Source organism: Phodopus roborovskii, unplaced genomic scaffold (assembly GCF_943737965.1).
Source record: "Phodopus roborovskii unplaced genomic scaffold, PHOROB, whole genome shotgun sequence".
NCBI lineage: Eukaryota > Metazoa > Chordata > Mammalia > Rodentia > Cricetidae > Phodopus > Phodopus roborovskii.
Window position 1 is genome coordinate 23,838,639 of NW_026125052.1, and position 21,442 is coordinate 23,860,080.

The 21,442-nt window shown below is 47.0% G+C and overlaps 1 protein-coding gene across 1 annotated transcript in view; it reads right to left on the minus strand.

Moving 5' to 3' along the window:
• The window catches only part of Rgs9 (regulator of G protein signaling 9), a 65,803-nt gene extending 46,767 nt beyond the window's left edge, over positions 1-19,036 (minus strand). The window contains exons 1-2 of the mRNA XM_051179592.1: positions 18,784-19,036; positions 4,444-4,540 (exon numbers count right to left, since the gene is read on the minus strand). Coding sequence (XP_051035549.1) covers positions 4,444-4,540; positions 18,784-18,840 — 154 coding nt within the window. The 5' untranslated portion in view covers positions 18,841-19,036. The remainder of the gene's footprint in view (positions 1-4,443; positions 4,541-18,783) is intronic.
• Positions 19,037-21,442: the final 2,406 nt, after the last annotated feature.

Here is a 21,442-nt window from a genome sequence, read left to right on the forward strand (position 1 = left end):
CGGAGTCATTTAAAGATCACCACTCATCAATTAAACAGGAAACAGACTAAGTCCAAATAGGGAAAGAAAAACAAACAAACAAAATAGGTCCAAGGCCAGCGAGGGTTCTGAATGGAGTTTGGACCCACAAGAGTGAACCAAAACAAAGTCTGGGAATTGGACAAGGGTTGAAGGCAGGGATGGTTCCCCTACATTCAAGTCAGGAGCCAGAGAATTCCAAATTCAAACCTTGAGTTTGGTGCGAAGGCACTTTTATCACAGTGGAGGAGGGAACCTATTTTAGTAATGTTTTGGAGGTTGATACAAAACTTTGGGAACTAGAATGTGGGCTCCCTTTGTACTCTTGCCTCAGGCCCTGCAAATCTTAGCTTCTGGAGGGGCACTGCACAGAGCTAAGATTGTGAAACAAAAGGCAGGAGAGGCAGGCAGAGATGAGTCAAGAGAGACAATGCACCCAGCTACGCATCCCAGAGCATTTAGGTTTATCTAAGGATAGAGACAAAATAAGTCCAGGGTAGTCCAGGGCTACTGTGGGAGTTCTGAGCTCATTTCTCAGCCCGGAGCCTCTAGCCTCGTAGCCAGATGCTTCTTGTAGAAGAGGACGGTGACAACTCCAAAGGAAAACAAGGTGCCCAGCACCAAACCTCCCAACTCAGACACTACCTGGTAAATGCCACTGGCCACTTTCTCTACATCCTCAACCTGATAACCAAAAGCAGAGTCTGGTCCCTACCTGCATGGGAACTGGCCCACAAAGCATGCCAAAGGTCAGAGCCCAAGACACTTCCCTCTTTGGAGGTAGGGATAGGACATTCCTTTTGTAGCCTTCCAAAGAGGTCCATTATCAGCTACTTGTACTCCCTGGACTTAATGATCTGACACAGTCGTGGTTAAGTAAGAACAACCTGTACCTCTTTCTTATGTGTTGTGTAGGCTGAGATGGATAACCAACCATTGTCTCTGTTAGTACCCACACACCACCAATGCGGCTTCTAGCATCTTCACCTCCTGTGACTCTTAGCTTTGACTCACCCCCAGTTGGCTGTTCCAAAGCAAAATGCTTCATCTAAAATCCTGCTTAAAATCCTAGGCCTGTGTATGTCAACTGACATTCCACTCCATGCCTCTCTTTAAAGGCATGCAGCTTGCAAGACGGCCCCAGGCAGACATCAGACTGATTAGCACTCTCCACTGAGGAGCCCAAGGCTTCCTCATCCACTTAACTGCTTCCTGAAATAGACCAAATGAATTTATGGTGCCACTAGCATCTGCACCACAGGGACTGTGCTGGCAGTATGGCAGGCTGGCTGTTCAAGCTCCACAGCTGACCGTTCCAGGAAGCTCTGGTCCCTGCCGCCGAAGATGCTGAATGTACATTTGCCGTCATTGGCTCTACCTTGGCTGGATGGGGGCTCCTCCCTTATGATCTGTTTCTACAGAAGGTGGAACTCAGGTGAAGACAAGGCAGGTGGGTAGCCTCTCCCAAATTCAGGAACCACATGTAACCCATGTTTAAGGGAGGAAAGCACACACGCAATGACATAGGATAAGATAGAGTGTAAGTCTCAAAGCCAGACTCAAATTCAAGGCCACTCATGAATGGTCTCCGTGCTGTGGGGACTAGTTCTTAACCTCTCCCTTGTTTCAATACTGGGGATTGAACCTAGGACCTCTCACCTGTGAGGCAAGAGCTGTACCACCGAGCCACAGCTACAGCCCTCTTGGACTTTTTTCTATATCTATAACTCCATCTAGAAGACAGGGGTTGTCATACCCACCCCAACTTTATCCCAGGTGTTGGCAGACACAGGGGAAGAAACTGCCAACTTGCACAAGCTGTGAATCAGCCACCACATGCTGGGCCCTTGAGCACCACGGCCCCTTTTATCCCTGTCACCTTCCTCTCAGACAGGGCTTTCTGCTGCCACTTTAAAGTGAGAAAATGAGAGGACTTGGAGAAGGGCACTTGGGGGATTAAGTCCCAGGTGTCCCACTCCTGTCTAGGGCTCCTTGTACAGCTAACTCAGAACCAGTTCACATAGTCAGTGGGCTTTTGTTAGGCACCCTTACCCACACAGCCACTCCAGGCACTGGGGTTAGCAAAGGGCAAGACAGGACCCTCCCACTGAAGGGTCCTCTAGCCCAGAATTAGCAGATTCAAGGCAGAAATGAAGGCTACCGGGATGCCTTCAGGGACGGCTGTCTCTTACAACCATGAGAAGAACAGAGATACCCCCACCTCAAATCCTACCCCAGGCCTCCACCCTTTGGATGCCCAGGGCCACTCCGAGTCCCACTCTCACATGTGTCCCTGAATTGCTCTGAAGCACTCCAATCAATTCCTATTTTGTCCCAACAAGTCAGAGTGGGTCTCCCGTTACTTAAGCTGGAGGAACCCTTGACAAGGCATTGCTCCCATCCGGGGTTGCTCACTGTAACACCACTGTAGCACGTGAATGGCGATCCCTGCCTGAGAGAAACATCTCAGGTTCAGGCACGAATGCGGCAGATGCCTGATGAGTGGTAAGATCGCCCACCAGTGCTCTACCCGTCCCCATGGATGTCAGTGCCTGTAAGATAGCTAGGTACTTATGATCACCCTAGTGGGTGGTTTGTTTGCTTGTTTATCTTGTTTTTAAGCAGGGGCACATCCAAAGCGATCAGAAGGGTAACGGCAGGAGACCGCCCTTCTCTCCAACACGAGGGCACCTTATATGAAGAATGCACACTTAAGGTGCTGGGGACCCCTCAGTTGTTGAAGTGCTTCACACACAAGTGCAGTGCTATATTGTTTGTGATCTGATCGAGCTTGCCTGGAGATCAGAATGAAAAGCCAGCCACACAAGTTAGTCATAGAGGCTGAGTGGTGGTGGTGTACATCTTTAATCCCAGCACTCAGGAGACAGAGGCAGATGGACCTCTTCCGAGTTTAAGGCCACTACCACTACGTGAGAGTTAATCAGTCTAAAAGAGAAACTGAGCTGATGCCTTTAATCCCAGCACTAGAGAGGTACAGAAGACAGGAGCAGGCTGTCAGAGCTGGCAATTAGTCTCCAGCCATGTTGAAGGCAGGATCTCCTCAGTCTTGGTAGAGGTTAGAGCTCCCTGGCAGTTTGACAGCTTTGTTTCTATGATCTTCAGCTTTAACCCCAATATCTAACTCTGGGTTATTATTCATGGTACACGGACGCTTGAGGACCTGAGTTTGATTCCTAAGACCCATTTTAGGGAGGATGTTCGTTTTGTTTTGTTTTTAAAGCCGAGTGTGGTAGTGGGAAGGCTGGGGAGACAGACAGGCAAGGTCAAGGCCAGTTAGGGACCCTGTCTCAAAAAACAGGTGCATGACACCTGAGGAACAGTAACTAAGGTTGACCCTTTGCATATGCCTGCAGAGAGAGGAGAGGAAAGAAGGAGAGACAAAAACAGTCAGGTCATGGGTAAGGTCAGGGGTACAGGTTTACAAATCCCTGGCTCAGAGAAGCAATCGGCTTCTGCAGGCACCAGGCTTTGCCATAACATCTCTACTACAAAATCCTGTCACAAATCATGGGTAATAGAGCAAGCAAAATGCATTCTTATGTTCACACCAACATCCCCTTCACACACACACACACACACACACACACACCACTCTCCCCAGGTGATGCTCTGGAATATCTTTAAACCTTCATTCGAGGAGGAACTAGGCACTCCATCCACATGGGAAAGCTCAGAAGGGTCTAAGTAAGAATCAGAAGGGTGACCGAAGACTAAAGCCTTGGTTTCCAGGCCAAACCATGGTAAATATTTCAGTTTTGTAAGCCCAATGCAGTCTGAGCACAGCCATGTATTTCACCTTTGCAACTGGAATGACAAAGCGGCTGTAGATCGCATGTAACAGAAAGAAACTTTTACTTATAAACACAGGCTACGGGTACTTTGGCAGGTGTCTTAGTTAGGCTTCTATTGCTGTGATAAAAATAAATTAAATAAATAAATAAATAAAATCTTAGGAAGGAAAGGGTCTATTTGGTTTATATATCTCAGGTCATAGTCCACTGAGCAAAGCCCAGGCAGGAACCTGGAGGCAGGAACTAGAGCAGAAGCCAATGCTGCTCATTGGCTTGCTCCTCATGGCTTTCTCAGCCAGGTTTCTTATAAAACTCAGGACCTGGGGGGGTTGGGGGGGAGTCCCCTTCCATGGGCTGGGCCTGCCCACATCAATCACTAAACATGAAAATGCCCTATACATTTGCCTACAAGAAATCTAATGGAAATGTTTTCTAACTTGAGTCTCTTATTCCTGCCTAACTCTGGCTTAAGCCAAATTGACAAAGTTAAGAAAACAAACAAGCAATAATAATAATAATAAACAACCAACCAGGGCAGCATGTGTGCTCAAGTTTATCAACCTCCCTGTGGGTTTTGTTTTGAGTCACAACCCAGCCCAGAAAGACACATCACCTGTCATGGCGTGAGGGACGCTGGTGACCAAGACCCTCTGGTTCTGCATTCTGACTCCCGTCTCTGGGTTCTGCATGTCCTTCACCAGCGCTTCAATCTGCAAGACAGAATAGGAGCAGCCTGCTGAATGGGAAAGCCATTCCAGAAGCCTTTCAAAGCACAAGCAGGGTCCGAAGACGCAAAGGGGACCCAGGGGGCTTCCAACCTGGCACAAGAGCCAAACGGGCACTGAGCAGCTACGGTACAACCAGGGCCACGCATGTGTTCTGTGGACAGAAGCCTCCCTACCCGGAACCCTTCAAAGGGATGGATTCTGACCCAGGGGATGTGCAAAGGCTCAGGATCACACTGCCCTCAACAAGGACGATTCTAACGGAGAGAGAGGGGCATGGGCATGAGGCAACGCCCTGTGACTTTGGGACACAGAGGACCGAGGGAGATGAAGTGCTAGTTTAAGTGGGAATGACAGGCGGAGGCTTCTGAGTTAGGTTTTGACCCGGCAGCTGTTTCTCGTGAGCATTTTGGAAATGTGTCCATAATAAAGACAAGAATAAGGAGGCAGAAAGAGGGCTTTCAGAGGTAGAAAAGGATGAGGTGGTCTATGGCCCAGTTAGAGTGGCTTCCTCCCTTGCCACCAAACCCTCACGCCGTCCCAGCGGAAGAGTGGACGATCTCTGATCTGGCTGGAACAGTCCCTAGGCTGTCTTTTCACTTGTCTCTGTAATACTTCAGGGAGCCTGCCCTCACCATCCCACTCAAAGCTACAGCTTCACACCCTCAGATGCCTTACCTATAGCATTCGACTTCTAACACGCGTTGCTTATTATTAGTTTATTAGCGTGTTGTTTATTTAGTATGCTGTTTATTCGGTGTCTCCCCTTGCACTTGGAAATTCAGCTCTTGGAGGCTGATCTTTTTCTGCCAATGTTTCCTGCTGTATTCCAAATGCCCCGGGGTGCGTCTTATACACAGGTGATGCTAAACAAGCTTCAGACACACAAATCAATAAGCAAACAAAGGCAGCATGGGCACGGTGGTTAGGAGACCGGGCTCTGAACACTCTGGTTGCTGTGGAAGTCCTTTTCTACACCATGAATATGTGTTGCCCTCATTGGTTAATAAAAAGCTGACAGGCCAGTAACTGGGCAGGAAGTTGGGCAGGAAAGCCAAACTGAAAATGATGGGAAGAAGGAGGGAGGAATCAGGGGAGACGGGGCCAACCGCCCAGGAAGCAGGACATGTTAGAGGACAGGTAGAGCCACTAGCCACGAGGCAATACACAGATTAATTTCAATGTAAGAGTTGGCTAATAATAAGCCTGAGCCATTGGCCCAGCATTTATAATTCACATTGAGCCTTTGAGTCGGTTATTTGGGACCAGGTGGTTGGGACAAGAAACTACCAATTACACTGTAAAAAAAGAATTGGTTGCATTCGGTAGTTCCGTGAGAGTGACGGACATGATGTCAAGGTTTGTGACCTATCTGACCAGAGTGGATCAGTTACCAGAAAAGAAAACATCTCAAAGGATGGCTGGGAATGTAGTGCACCTCTGTGTTAGAGCCCTGCCTAGCCTTATGGAGGTCTGGTGTTCAACCTCCAGTTCCCTGAGGGGAAGCAGAGGAAGGAAGAGTGAGGAGAGGAGGAGTTAAGAGGAGAGGAAGAGGGAGAGAGAAAGACAAAAGTAGGCACATCACTTGTGCTCTGGCATACTTAACAAAGGGCCATTGAAAGTCTCACACTACCTGGAGATTACTGCCCCAAGTACAGAAAAAGGAAGAGGCAGGAGACAAGTTAAAAAGTAATGACTATCCAGGAGAGTACTGAAGCCAAGGAAAATTAGCAAATAGTCCAAGGAAGCTTGAAGCATGGGAAGGCATCAAAGGAGATTACCTTGGACTCACTTTTAACTGTTAAAAGACCATTTTATCTCCTGCTGGGTGTGGAGGCACACACCTGTCATGCCAGCATTGGAGAGGGAGAGTGTGACAATCACAGCAAGTTCCAAGCCAGCCAAGGCTACATGGTAAGACACCACCACCGTAAAACCAATATAAAGGCCTGGAAAGTGGCTCAGCAAGTAAAGGCATTAGCTGTGCAAGGGCGGAGACATAACTTTGATCCTCAGACCTCCCCCCATCAAGCAGGAAGGAGAGAACCAACCCCTCAGGGTCATCTTCTGATTCCCATGTGTGCACCGTACCAAACCCAACAAACACTCCCTCCCACACAGTAATAACTTGTTTAATTTTTAAAAAGCCAATAATTAATATTTTCCACAGAATATGGCCGTACATGACAGTAACCCCAGCACTTGGAAGGTGGAGGTGGTAGGATTGCTACAAGTTTGAGACCAACCTAGACCTACATAGTGAGTTCCAGACCAGCCAGGGTTACAGAGTGAAACTTTGTCTCAAAACAAAACAAAATCATAACAACAACAAAGTAACATTTCCTCTTGAATAGAACTAGATGAAAATAAAAATGTTTTATATGCTCAAAAGAAGTGAGCTAGATGCTTCTATTGGTGCTTGTGGTTGATGCTGAGTAAAGGTTCCAAACTTCACCTCCCTCAGGAAGTCCCCAATAATAGAGAGATTACCTTGGTACCTCCCTAGAAGAGCTTCCTATATGGCCATCAGTGCTTTAGCAAACAGGTACAGCCCTGGGCAATGCTGGGAAACCAAGGAACAACACTAAGTCATAATCTAAGAACTTAGTGCCTAGTGCCATCGTCTCCCCATCCTCTAGAGAGATATTCCAAGATCCCAGTGGATGTTAAAACCACAGATAGTGGGGCTGGAGAGATGGCTCAGAGGTTAAGAGCACTGGCTTCTCTGCCAGAGGAGCTGGGTTCAATTCCCAGCACCCACATGGCAGCTCACAGCTGTCTGTAACGCCAGTTCCAGGGTATCCAACACCCTCATACAGACATGCATACAGGCAAAACACTAATGCAAATGAAAGTTTAAAAAACAAAAACACAGATGATACATTAATTTGTACTAAATATACATGGCAATGATAAAGTTTAACTTATATATAATATAAAGGAAGTATTGTGGTTTGGATTTGAAGGCTTGGTCACTAAATCTGAATAGAAGTGGGGCTTGAAGAAAGTAATTTGGTCATGGGGATTCTAACCAATGGGTTAGGCCACCCATGAGTTCATAATCTGGCAGACTATTGGGGGTAATGGAAACAGAGGGTGGGAAGGAGTAGGAAGGTAGGCTCCTCGGAGACAAATCCTTGCAAGCTATATCCTGTCTTGTCTCTCTCCCTTCTTTCCCGCTCTCTTTTCTCTCTCCCCATTTAGTATGCTTAGACTGAGGTTGATCCCAAGTTAACAAAAGAGAAAATTGAAGCCACTGACAAGGAGATAATGCTGTAACAGGATACAATGGAGACACAAGCCCTGCAGAGGGCTGGGAGAGCGCAGAGCTCCAAGACTGACTCTTGCAAGACACAAAGGTGGGCAGTGGGAAGATCAGATGGTAGATACAGGTCTCCAGGCTAAAAGGCAGCTGGAGCCACGAGCTTGGGATGGGAGCCAACACATGAGAACAAAAAGCTCCCTCTGCCTTTCCCTGGCCCACAGCTCTATCCTGAGACCTGGGAGCTGCTCACACCTGGCCACCCCCTCAGGACCAGCCTGCACATGTCCTCACTAACACCCAAAGCAAGCTGCTCCCCAGTTCACTTGCTTTTTCTCAATTTAACAAACTTGATTCTATGACCGTTGCTTTTCTGTGACTTAACCCACGGCACCTCCGACACTGCGCAGACACTACGATAAACAACTCTTTTTACAGCTTGAAGGTGCTTATGGTCAAAAGCAAAATTAACCCCAAGTTCTCATCCACCCCCAGATCCCTTTTTCTCTTAACTGAACAACTTAGGGCAGCCCATTTAAGAACGTGAGACTCCCTTTCTCTTCTCTAAAATGGGGACCATAGCAATATGTGCCTCACTGATGTATTCAGTTTGATAATAGCGTGGTATCTAATTAAGGAACTATGTTAGAATGTTTTATAAAGACAGACATCTCTGTGCACATGCAGATGTTCTATATAAGGAAAGACGCACAGGGTGACTATCCTTTATCCAAAATGCTTGATATCAGAAGTGCTTTGGATTTCACATCTGGAATATACAAGGCACATCTCAGAGATGGAAACCTATTACATCTGAACATAAAATTCATATGTGTTGCATGTACAGCTTCTGATCTGTAGCCAGAAGGAAATCTTATGAAATATTCTAGATTATTTTTTCACATGAACTAGTGTGTGTGTGTGTGTGTGTGTGTGTGTGTGTTGTTTTAGTTTTGTTTGACTTGGTTTGTTTGGTTTGATTTTGGTTTTTTTGTTTTGTTTTTTTTGGTGTGGACTTTTTTGACTGTGGCATCATGTTAATACACAAAATGTTCCTGATTCTGGAGTGTTTGATTTCATATTTCTAGATTGTTTTTATTAGGGGTCCTGGGACATGCGCTGCCATGCTTATTTTCATTTGTGTTAGTAGTATGCATGCAATTAATGCATCTTTGGAACTTAGCAGCAGGTCTATGTTTAGATGCCCAAGGGTAAAAACCCAACTCCGCCACTGAAACAAATTCAGATATTTATTGATCACTGGGAGGGCATTTTTTTAAAAAGTAAAAGATATACTCCTAGACAGCAGAAATATACCCCAATCCTCAGAAATATACTGACAAGTCCTCAGAGAGTGGCAGAGACAGTTATGTGAAAATAAGTTAGCTAACATCAAAGCAAAGAATCTGAGTACCACAAGAGCCCAGTTCAAAGCTCTGCTCCAATTTGGAAGTGGGAAGCATTAAGTAAATTGCTAAATTTGGGGGGGACGCAGTGGCATTGCTCAGTGGTAGAGAACACACTTAGCTTGCATGAAGCCCTCAGGTTGACACCCAGAACCCAAAAGAAACAAACAAAAGCTGAAGCTGAACATTTTATTGATTACTCGAATCTCCATAAACTAAAGCTTAACCATTTGTATCATCATGGGGATGTTATGGAGATTAAATGTGAGTAAGCATTGAGAGCAGCAGCATACACTGTAGTATTTATGAGATCAAAATCACACACTAAATTATAAACCAAAAGATAAGGACAATGCTGGTGGTATTAAGAGCGAAAAGAGAAAGGTGAATAAAAAACTCGCCCCTGCCAAAATTACTCAAAAGGGAGGGGCAGAATTGCCCTTGGCCATGAACACTGGGCTGCACTCAAGCAGATGATGGCACGGACGTGGGGAGGCTGAGGCTTGAACCCTTGTGTATACAATGCTGCTTCAGACAGTGGTATAGACATTGCTCATCAAAACAAAACGACTTTAAGGACCTCTGTCATCCAGCCATCCCACCTCCAGACATCCATGTGAAGGAAATGAAATCAGGAACTTAAGAAGAAATCTGCACCCCCAAGTTTACCCCACCATTATTCACAATGGCCAAGATACAGGGAGAAGGTAGGTCGCTGTCAGCTAGTGGAGAGACAAATAATGGTGCCAGAAGGCAAGGCTGCAATAGTCAAAGATTTGGGTGAGCAGTGTGGACATGGCTCATTTTGGTAAATGAAATAAGTCAGACACAGAAGACAAGTCACTCATATGAAGTACAGTCTAAAGGCAAAATCGGCCTATAGAATGCTGGCTGCCAGGCACTAAGAGGAGAAGAAATGAGGGTTTGCTTATTGATGGGTATAAAAGAAGAATAAGGATATGTAAAACAAGCTTGTTTCTAATTTAAAAATATAAAAAAAGAAGAGTAAGTCTTAGAAACACGCTGTACAACATTGTGCAGTTGTTGTTGCTAATAATGCTGTACCACACATGTAAAGATTCTAGCTAGATCTCAGGTTAAATCTTACCACAATAAAATAAAATTAAAAACAGAGACTAAGCCACCTGCAATGGAGCTTAGAGATCATCCAGGGAAACCCTGAACTAGAAAGTTCTACCTGCTACCTCCCACTCAGCCACCTTGCTCTCAAGCTGGAGGACTCCCACCTTCTCAAGAGTGTGGGCCTATGTCCTCATCCAGCACAGAGGGGTAGCAAATACCATTTCTTCTTTGTTGCAAAACTAGCATTTGCAGCTAAGCCAACATCTCAAGAAACAGGCTGGGATCAGGTGTGCGGCCAAGGCCATTCCCAGACACAGGCCAGCGCTCATCATGAAGGCAAGAGCCAGCAGCACCAGGGACTGTCCCTTTACTACACATTTCTGTTTGCAAAGACATTTTCCAAGCTTGCAGTACCAACAGGAACAGATGGTAAAAGGCTAACCACAAAACCATGAAGACCCAAGTTCAATCCCCATGCCCATCACCATGTTCCAAAATCTATGCAATCTCAGAGCTGGAGAGTCATATCCCCAGCCTATTTTAACTGGTGAACCCCAAGTCCTAGTGAGAGACCCTGTCTCAAAACAAGGAGACTGGCCCTGAAGAGCGACACCCAAGGGTGACTTCTGGTCTCCATACACACATAAATACATATGCAAGTGTTCACACACACACACACACACACACACACACACCTATATCTCAAATCCACCCAGAGCTTCAATATTTGGCCTTCAGTGAGGTAAGCCCTTGGCTATGTCTCAGGCCAGAGGTCAGCCATGGGGCTAAATCACAGCCATTTGGAGCTGGCCAAGGGACCAAGGAAGCCATATAAATAGAAAGGCCTAGAAATGTGGGGGTGGGGGTCATCACATTCTGGGCAATATTTTTATTAATGTGACTTCTCAAATACACAGAGTACTCCAAGATCTCCTCAAGTTAAAGCCAAGACTCCTTTTTCTCGTGTTGGCTGCCAAACCGAAAGGCTAAATTCATTAATGTGTGCACGCACGAGCTTGTGTGAATAAGTACCTTTGCGCATAGGTGTTCATGTGTGTGGAGGCTAGAGGACAACCGTGGCTGCTGTCCCTCAGGCACACTCACCTCCTTTTTTGAGGTTCTCTCACTCACTGGGAATGTAGAGTACAGAGTCCTGGGATCTACCATGTCAATGCCTCCCCTACCCTGGGATTACAAAGGTTTGCCTCCACACCTGGCTTTTTTTTTTTTTTTTTTAAGGTGGGTTCTGGGTAATGGAACTAGGGTCCTCATGCTTGCAAACCAAGCATTTTCCTGACTAAGTTACCTTCCCCACCCTCAAAATTGTTTTGTTAGATGAAACAAAGTTGTTTCATGCAAACAAGGGCCTATGTATTGGAGAAGAGGCCGGATCCCACCTTAAAAGTTAGAACCGGAGCATCCCCAGGAAAAAGTCAGCCGATTTGACTCCTTGTCTTCCAATAAAAAAAAATAATAATAATAAAACCTAGCTATTAAGAATTTGAAAATAACCTTAAGAGGAGGAATAAAGAGAGTTATTTTAAAAGCCACAATGAGAGTCAGATTTCTTCCTAGCAGGTGTCTAACCCTTCACAAAAGGAGGAGCCCGTGGGAGGGGGTTCATCACACTCGACTCAGGGAACATTGTGAGGGAGGCGGCACACTGGGATTCCGATCAGTTTTTCCCATTTTCCCCCTCAGAAATCCCTCTGAGGGGTCTCCCCAGTTGCTTAAAACTGACAGGATCTTTTAGCTCATGGTGCCATCTCTGAGAGACTGTTCTAGGCTGAAAACTGTTCCCCGAATTCAGACATTGAAGAATTCAGACATTGAAGTCTTGAGCCTCGGTGTCTCTGAACATAGCTGATTTGAGAAGGGGGTCTGTAAAGAGATGGAAAGGGCTGGGTGTGGGGTAACATGCATGCAGTTCCACCCAGTGCTTGACAGGCAGAGGCGGGAGGATCAAGCAGTTGGAGACAGCCTGCATTACACAGCAAGATCCCGGATTAAGAAACCAAAGACTGGTTCTGGCAAGATGGCTCAGTGGGTAGTGGTGCTTAAAACCAAGTCTTATAAACCAAGTTCAATCCCTGGGAGCCATACACTTCGAGGAGAGAACTAACTCCCAAAGGTTGTCTTGCAGCTTCTACATGTGTGTGGAGTGAAGGTGCACAACCACACATAAACTTTAAAAAAATGCAATAAAAGAGTATTTTTAATTGAAAGAACAAATCAAGGGCCAGGGGTAGAGCATGACCTAGCTTTCATAAAACCTTGGACTCAACCCCCAATAATCCCTCCACACATACACATACACACAGAGAGAGACAAAGAGAGAGACAGAGACAGAGAGAGGAGAGAGAGAGACAGAGAGAGAGCAAATGAAGTCATATGCATAGGTCCTGCTCCAGTACGATTGGTTTGGTGTCCTTGTGAGAAGGGGACTACACCCTAGTTGAGAATATGATGTGAGAACAGAGAACAGCTATCTACAATTCAAGAGGAGGGGCTTCAGAGAAACGGCTGAGCTCGGATTTCTGATCTCAAGGACTATGAGAAAGTGTGTTTCTGTTACTTAAACCACTCAGTCTGAATGGGGCTTCTGCTGTAAACTTTCACAATGCCCAAGGACAGCCACAGCCATCCCCACCCTGCTCCCAGGAAGACCAGCTTCCACCTCCTCTCAAGATAAAGAATCAGCCTGGTCTCCAGGCAACACAGAAATGCCATAAAACCAGGCCACTCCTGGGTCCCTGGATGACCCTGAGTTGGCCTCTTAGTTGTACAAGCTCCAGGCTGAAACTTGCCTGCAGGTGAGCCAGGGACCCAAGGCATCATAAAGGGATCAGAAGCGATGGCTTTGATGGTTCTGACAACCCACCTACCACACCCACGCTGCTCCTCAAATTAAGGAGCTGTCACTCACAGTGGAGGATCTCAGGGGCTGGAATTTTCCTTTTCACTGGAGAAGGTTCCCAAGGGGGGCAGTCATAATCAGTGCTTTCCTACATTGAGATGGGGGAAGCGACCCAAAACCCCAGGGTTGCTTTTCAAATTGAGGCATGTGTGACCTTACAAATAAGTTATGGTGAGCTCGACTCAACAGATTAAAGACATAAACCAGCACTTTGTGTATACTCTGGTATATGGTGATCTTGACCCGAAATCTGCTCTTGCCACCCTATTCTTAGGTCAGCAGGGCATTGCAGACAACCCCAGCTAAGGACAGCAGTGGGCGGCTTCTATTGATTCTGCTTTCGTGTCTTGAACATCTCACACCTAGCCACTAAATCCCGCCCCATTGAAAAATCCTCCAACCCACTCTGAACATAGTCTCTGCCTCAGTGGTCCACAGCCTTCAGTGTGTTCTCCAGGCCATTCTCCTAAGTGATAAGGTTAGGCATCCATTCACCATGTCCATACTTCCCCTTCATTATTAGTTGGAGATGTGTCCAGTGCACGGTAGAGTATTAATTAGTATTCCATGCCAGTACAATCCCAAGCTAAGTACCCATAATATAACCAGTTGTTGTCCAGTGTCCCCAGGAGCCACCATTTCAAATGTATGTTCAAACCGCCCAACAAGCTCTTCTAGAAAGATCAATGCTTGGGCTGGGGATGTAGCTTAGTTGGTAGGGTGCCTGCCTGCCTACAATGCATGAAACCTTGGGTTTAATTCCCAGGGCCACATAAACTGGACACGGTGACACACATCTGTAATATTAGCACTTACAAGGTGGGGTAGGAGGATCAGAAATTTGAAGCCATTCTCCACTGCACAGGAATTTTTAGGCCAGCCTGAGATACATCAGGCCCTGGCTTGTTATCAGCATTTCCTAAGATGCAGCTGGTATCAAGAAGTACCCATGCTCTCTCGTCAGAATTGCCCCTGTAGCATGTAAACTAACCCGTCGTGCTTTTAAAGACATCAAACCGCATCTCATTAAACACAGGAAGCATCAGATCTTCACCATGTCACGTGAGGTGTCCCAGCTGTGAGCCTCTCTTTTCTCCAGCCTTCCCATCCACCCACCCATGCCCACTCTGGGCCTGGTGAACCGGCCTCAAGGAGTCTTCAGTCTTAATAGGCTGTCCTACATGTCTGCATTTTATGTCAGCCTAAAATGTTGCTCATCTTCCTCTCATCCTGGAAAAACATTAGTAATTTTTCCTAACTCGGTTACAAACCTCCCAGTGAGGCCATGCTCCCCCGATCCCAAGCACAGCTTACTTACTTCTCCCTCAGTGGAGCATCCTCCGACAACATCTGCCCCAACCATGTTCCACGTTTGTAGTGAGAGAGCCAGCCACACCTGTGGCACTGGCCACGCCCGTTTGGGTGTGGTCACAGGTGCATAGGTGAGCATGTGGTACTTGGTATGGGGTTAGGGACAGGCCTCCTCTCTTTGTTTCCAGTCAGGTCACAGAGAGCAGCCTGGGTGTGGATTCTTGGAGCAGGAACTTACCGGTCATTGGTTTCTCTTGGACTTCACCCAGAATAAAATATATAACCCATATGTTATCCTCGTCCCATGTATCTTAATCTGTACATCATTATACCTGTCTCCTGTTTTATCCAATATGTCTTTGACACTGGACTCAAAGCTCCTTGGTGACCTGGCACCCAGCGCTTCATTTTGTATACCAAAAAAAAAAAAAAAAAAAAAAAAAAAAGGATGGTACGAGAGTGATACCTTCCTTTGCCTTGGCCTCCTTAATACCTCTGCTTCTCAGTTCCTGACTAAGCAGAAGTGAGATGCCAGAAGCCACACAAAAAAGCCTAGTCACCTTGCTGAGGGCTCCTTCCCATGGCATCAAGGAATCCCCAGGGCACTGGTAAGTGAAAATGGCCAGGATGGTGACTATGGCATCGCTGAGGTATATGGGCCAGCACCAGAGTAAGGGCACATGGGACCAGAGCTACTCATCCAGACTCTTCAGTTCGCCACATGTCATCATCAGCGAATTCCATAGTAAAGGCCTGGCAGGTGGGTCTCCAACTTTCTGTCACATTTGTCTTTTTGAGCCAAGGTCTCACACTCACTACATAGCTGTGATGGCTAGTTTTTTTGTCAACTTGACACAAGCAAAGGTCATTTTGGAAGAAGGAATCCTAATAAAGGGAAGGTCTCGATAGGATTGGCCTGTGGGCCAGACTGTGGGGCACTTTCTTGGTTAAGGACTAATGTGGGAAGCCCAGCTCACTGAAGGTAGTGCTATCCCTGAGTTGGTGGTCTTGGATGCTGTAAGACACCAGACTGAGCAAACACTGGAGAGCAACCCAGTAGGCAATGCTCCTCCATGGCCTCCTCTTCCGTTCTGGCCTCCAGGTTCCTGCCCTGACTTCCCTCGGTGATGAATTGCTGCCTGGAAGTGTAAGATAAAATAAACCCTTACCTCCCCAGGTTGCTTTTGGTCACGGTGTTTTATCATAACAACAGTAACCCTCACTAAGACAGTAGCCAAGGCTGGCTTTGAGCTCCCCATCCTCCTGCCTCCACCTTCCAAGCACTGGGGTTACAGGCATGCACCCCCATAAGGAGTGTTTGTGGTGCTGAGGAGTGAATTCAGGGCTTCATGCATACTCAAAGACATGCTACTAACATATCCAGGCCTCCGCACATCTTCAACAAGCCCTGATACCCCAGATAAAGGGCATTCTCTCCAGACACTGCACTGAGCTTGAGGTGCACCATGTAATAGAAACCCTTGACTCACAGGAGGAGGAAGGTCCCCCCGAACAGTATCACTCTCTCTGCCTTTAGGAAGAGCCTCCCTTTCCAGGGTGTCTGGAGATGTGAGGGAGTATGGAGACCCCTAAATTGACTCGCTTAACAGCCCATTACTCATCCAGGTCATCCCAGTGGTTGTCTTAATTTACAATAGGCCGTGTCACTTGTCTGTTCCAAACTTTGCCGTGGTTCCTTGGGGTGGGTAGGGGATCAAACTGCCCTCAAGGCGTTCTAAGGGCTCATTATTGCCCCTTCTGTCTCCTTCTACCTTTGTGACCTCTTTTGGGCTTTGTAATATGTCTGCTGCAGGACAAAATAGCCTTAAACTCGCCAGATTTCCTGTGTCTTTGTGCCTTGGAACCTTGGGGGCATGTTGTTCTCTGTACCATCTATCTATCTATCTATCTATCTATCTATCTGTCTATCTATCTCTGCCTAGACTCTCCCATTTATTACCCTTCGCTTCTCAGCTCTGTGTCCCCCCCAAGCACACAAGCCTTCTCACAACCTCCTCGCCTATCCTACACAGTAGGAAAACTCTAACCACTGTACCACACCTGCACAAATAAGCCACTCCTGTATTGTTTCCAAGTTCCACCTGTGGTAGGTAGTGTGACTGGCAAGTCACATAACCTTTCTGAGCTTTAGTATCCTTCTCTGTAAGGGATACAAGCCACTGTCTGACAAAATAAAGGAGATAATTCATGGGACACCGTACACATCATAACACACAGTGAATGAGTGGGGCATTGTACCTGCATCTGGGTCCCCGTTCTGCTGGTCCAGGCCTGTCTCTAAAAGTCTGACTGTCTAGCTCAGGTGGATAATGGCTGAGCATCTCCTACCACAGGCTCTTGAGGTTCTGTAGAACTCTGTTCTGTCCATTGGCCTAAGGGGCTCTGTGATCCAACCCAGGACCTCAGTTTACATAGATGGGATGTGGCCAGGACCCTTGCTAGCACAAGGCATACAGGGCAGCAATGCTGTGGCTGAGGACGACAAAGTCTGTAGACCTAGAGAAAGAAGTCATTTCCCCATGGAGTCAGAAGAGCCTGCTTCACACAGTGGGAGCTTGGCAGAGGGGGAAAGGGATGTTCCCATGGATGCCTGGACGGGTACAGGGTTCCTAGAGAAACGAGAACACTCATGAGCAACAGCTCTGAGTGCCTGGGCTGCTTTGCTCTTATTCTGGGTGAGAGGTAGAGACAGGGAGATAGTGGCATCACGACCCTGAGCGGCCAGGCTGCAAAGGGTGGCCAGTATCCCATGGGCCCAGGAAGCCAATTGGGAGGGGAGAATTGTGTAAAAGAGGTCACTCAGTTTGCGAAAGAAAACCAAGGTGTATGAAGGATGTCATGGAGGGGTCGATGAGGCACATGAAGTATGCCGAGAGTAGAGGCTATGTGGGAGAACAGGCTTGGGTGGGGTAGGGTGGAGGAAAGGGAAGGGCCTGGGGTAGAGGGGAGAGGAGTACAGCCCGGGAAGGAGGTGAGGGGTCTGGGGAGGAGGCGATGGGTGGAGGTGAGATACGCTGAGATTAGGGGGAAGGAGGCTGGAGAGCAAGACACTGCGAGGAAAGCCAAGGGAGTGGATGCTTGGGATTCAGAGAGCACATGACAGGTACTCTAAGCCTCCAAGCCAGGGCCATCCTGCATGGGAGGAGAAGACAACCCTGGGACACAATCTGAAGAGTGTTTTACTTTTGAACAGCAGAATTAGGCAGCCTCTTGTCCTTTTAGGAGCTGGGAGCTGACTGTTTACTTGTCTGAGTGAGACAATATTTCCTTCGTTCTCAGCATAAAACCCTCACACCTCTTCTACCTGGTTTCTTGAAGATGACCAGGTATGACGAATGTCCTGATGTGCCCAGGACTGTCCACCTTTCACCATCTTGTAGATTAGGACAGTTAGTCACCAGCTGTACCCAGTTACTAAGCCCCAGCAGCTCAAGACAGGACTGACTCAGCTTGTCACAAAGTATCAGGCTAATTCCCCTCAACAGGATAATCCTAAAATGAACACTGCACTGTGAAAAGGACACAGTAGTGACCTGGAACCTAATCCTGTGCATGTCTCTTCCCATGCTTTCAAACTCAAAAGCCCAGGACAAAACGAACCACTTTGTCCCCAAACACATCACCCCATAGGTACATTCAACCTCCCACATGTCCATCGTGGACGGACACCCCGTGCTGGCCATTTGCCATCCACAGGAAAAGGTTCAGCCTGTACAGAAAATACACAGATTGTCAACCTTGGGGGGGGGGGCTCTCGATCCCTCAGATCACAACATTTTTCTGATCTTACCCACACAGACACACAGACACACAGACACACACACACACACACACACACACACACACGGCAGCGGGGGGCGGGGGGATTGATACTGCCATTTGGTATTGGGGAAAATGCTTAAAATGTTCATTTAATAGCTGATACCTTGTAACAATATCAGCTGTCTCAAATCCCCGCGCAGCCTCAAGCACCCTCCTCTGTGAGTAACAGGTTGTTTTCGGCCTTAGGCCGACCATCACAGCTGCCTTCAAATTCTCTACTATAAACAGTTTACACGAAAATCATTATAGTGTTTAAATGCAACACAAAGAAGTCATTTAGTAAAACTGAGCAGCGTGAACGGACCCTAGAGGGATGCCCTCTGCCCCTGCCCAATCTTCCCGTGTACACTCCACATATGGGTCCCCGCCCACTTGCTAGAGTCCAGGCAGAGGACACCCATGGTACCTTTTGGAGAAAAGCCATCCTCGGCCTGTACTGCTGGCCTTGGTGTCGGATCGTCATTCTGGACCCTGGATGAATTCACGACCACAGCACGAATGGGAGCGAAAAGGGGAAACCCCAAGTTCACAAGCCAGCCTGGTCTGCCCCAGCCTGGGCGTGAACCGGGAGGCGCAGAGAGAGGAGCGCGCAGGGCCCAGAATGTCGCCCGCCGCCCCTCGACTCTCCCTCGCACCCGCCGACATGCAAAGCAGCTGGAATTCGCGCCAACCAATCAGCGAGCTGCGCCACGCGCTCATTAGCATGCAGTGCGCGGGCTCCCACTTGCCACCAGAGGGCGGCGTCCCGCTCCACCTGGACCAAGCATCAGGTAGAAAGGACCCATCAGGGATGCTGAAACCTGTCCCATGGTGTGTGTGCCTCGCTAACCTAGGAGGAGTTTGTACAAGCACTCACTGTCAAAGCTCAGCGGAAACGGGGCTTTCCCGTGCCAGCTTGCAGAAGACTTGGGCATCTTTGGGTAAGTTAGTGTTAACAATTCTTTGAGGGAGAAATAAACATTTTGAACAGGTTCATGATACCCAATAGGAGTGTCCATCAAGCTTTTAATAGCTAAATGAGTAATGCTGTGATCGTTCTTAAACATTTAAGAAAAAATATCAGATGTGGACTTTTATTTATTGACCCAATAAATAGACTAATTGGTCAGATATTGATTACAAGAGGGGAACAAGTAGCCAGGCCGTGGTGGCACATGCACTCGGGAGGCAGAGGCAGGCCAAACTCTTCAGTTCGAAGCCAGCCAGCCTGGTCTATAGAGCTAGTTCCAGGACAGCCAGGGCTACACAGAGAAACCCTGTCTCAAAAAAAAAAAAAAAAAAAAAAAAAAAAAAAAAAGAAAGAAAGAAAAAAAAAGGAAGGAAGGAAGGAAGAAAAACTGCACACACTCTTTAGCTGTATATCCTTGGGAAAATTATATTTTACTTCTCATTCCTGCTGCTTGCATTTGTTTGTCCTTAATAGACTCTTAAGAGTACTTTTAAATTAACCTAAAAACTGAGGCGATGAAGCAGAGTAGAGACCTCCAGAATATCCACTCACTCCACACATTCATAGCCTCCCCCACGGTCAGCCTGTCTGGGGAGACTGTCACCAGTTGATGGGATTATATTGACACATCTAGGGGAAAAAATGAAAGGATGAAGCCCCTAATTAGTCATAAAGACCTATTCAGCTTTGTCATATCAAGTCCTTTCTCCTGTCTACACAAGCAGGATGGACACCCAGTGTAGCATGCAACATGTTTAACTCGGAAGAGAACAAAGCGATTTGTCCTAGTGGGGCTTCTGCCAACTGCCTTTAACACAGAAGTCCTTATCCTTTTTTTTTTTTTTTTCCTTTCAGGCCATATTGATTTGTAAGAATCTGTTGACACAGCTATGGACACTCTCAGGAAACATGCCCACATACACATAACGCTGACTCAAGTTTGCAGACAATGTCAAGGGGCCCATGCTTGGTTACCTTTGGAGCCCTTTCATAAGCTCCTGTATCACAACCTTCAATAGAGAGGAACTGAGCTCTCTAGGGGTTGGTTGGTGCCGAGGACCAGAGTTCCCACTAATAAAACCAGACCTCCAAGAAGTGTGTCACTTATGTGAGCTGGGATACCAGGAAAGAGCTGGAACATCTTGAGTTTCCTTCATGGAAACATCTTGTGGTGTAAGAGTTACCTAGAACACTAATGAGCAAACGAAGCCCAAGGTTCCTTCCAGCACTGGCATTCCTTAATTCTGTAATTTCCATGTAGAGGAAATAGAAGTGACTTCCTGGCATGACAGATTGGGAACTTAAACTATTCAGGAATGAAGAAGAGCAAAAATGCAAAGAATTATGGTCAGTTCTAGAATAGGAGAGGTCTTAGAAAGCCTGCTACTGCCCCTGCCATTGATTCATCTATTAGGGTTCCCTCTCTGGCAATCACATTTTAGAGCACCTTCCTTAGCTCACTGAACCAGAGATGCTTGGAAGGTGTGCCAGAGGCCACGCCCCAGCTTGTGATGGGCTCCCCTGCAAAGCTTAAGTTAGATTAGTACCCTGGAAAATGTCAACTAGAGCCAGATAAAATGGAAGCAAGAAGAATCTGGGGTGAACTACAAGCTGGATTTAGAACGAGGTGGCAATAAAAGATGAGCAGAGGAAGCCGACAAGCACAGGGAAGCCAATCAAGTGTACAGGCAGAGGGTAACAGAGGGGCTGTGAGGCAAGTGAGAAGTCCCTTGGGACAAAGTTGGGACAGAGCCTTCCCAGGGGCAAGAGTGTCTTTGTGAATCTCCCACAGAGCTGCGTCTGTCTCTGTTCCCTGCAATCAGAATGCTCCAATGTGTAATTTGATAGTAAAGATTTAGATAATGTCCTGGAAAAGAAATTGACGCCATTAATCTATTCAAACAGCAATTATATCGTATGCCAGGCATTGCACCGAAAAGTCTGACATTTGAAACAGACTACGATCCCATTTCTGTCTCGAGCTGCTTACAGTTTCATGGAGGACAAGAATAATTGCATAAAGCCAGTTCAAAATACAATATAGACATGATGACAGAATACAGGCCTCTGGAAAGACCTTTCATCTGGTCTGCGTGGAGGACAGTTGTGATCAGGG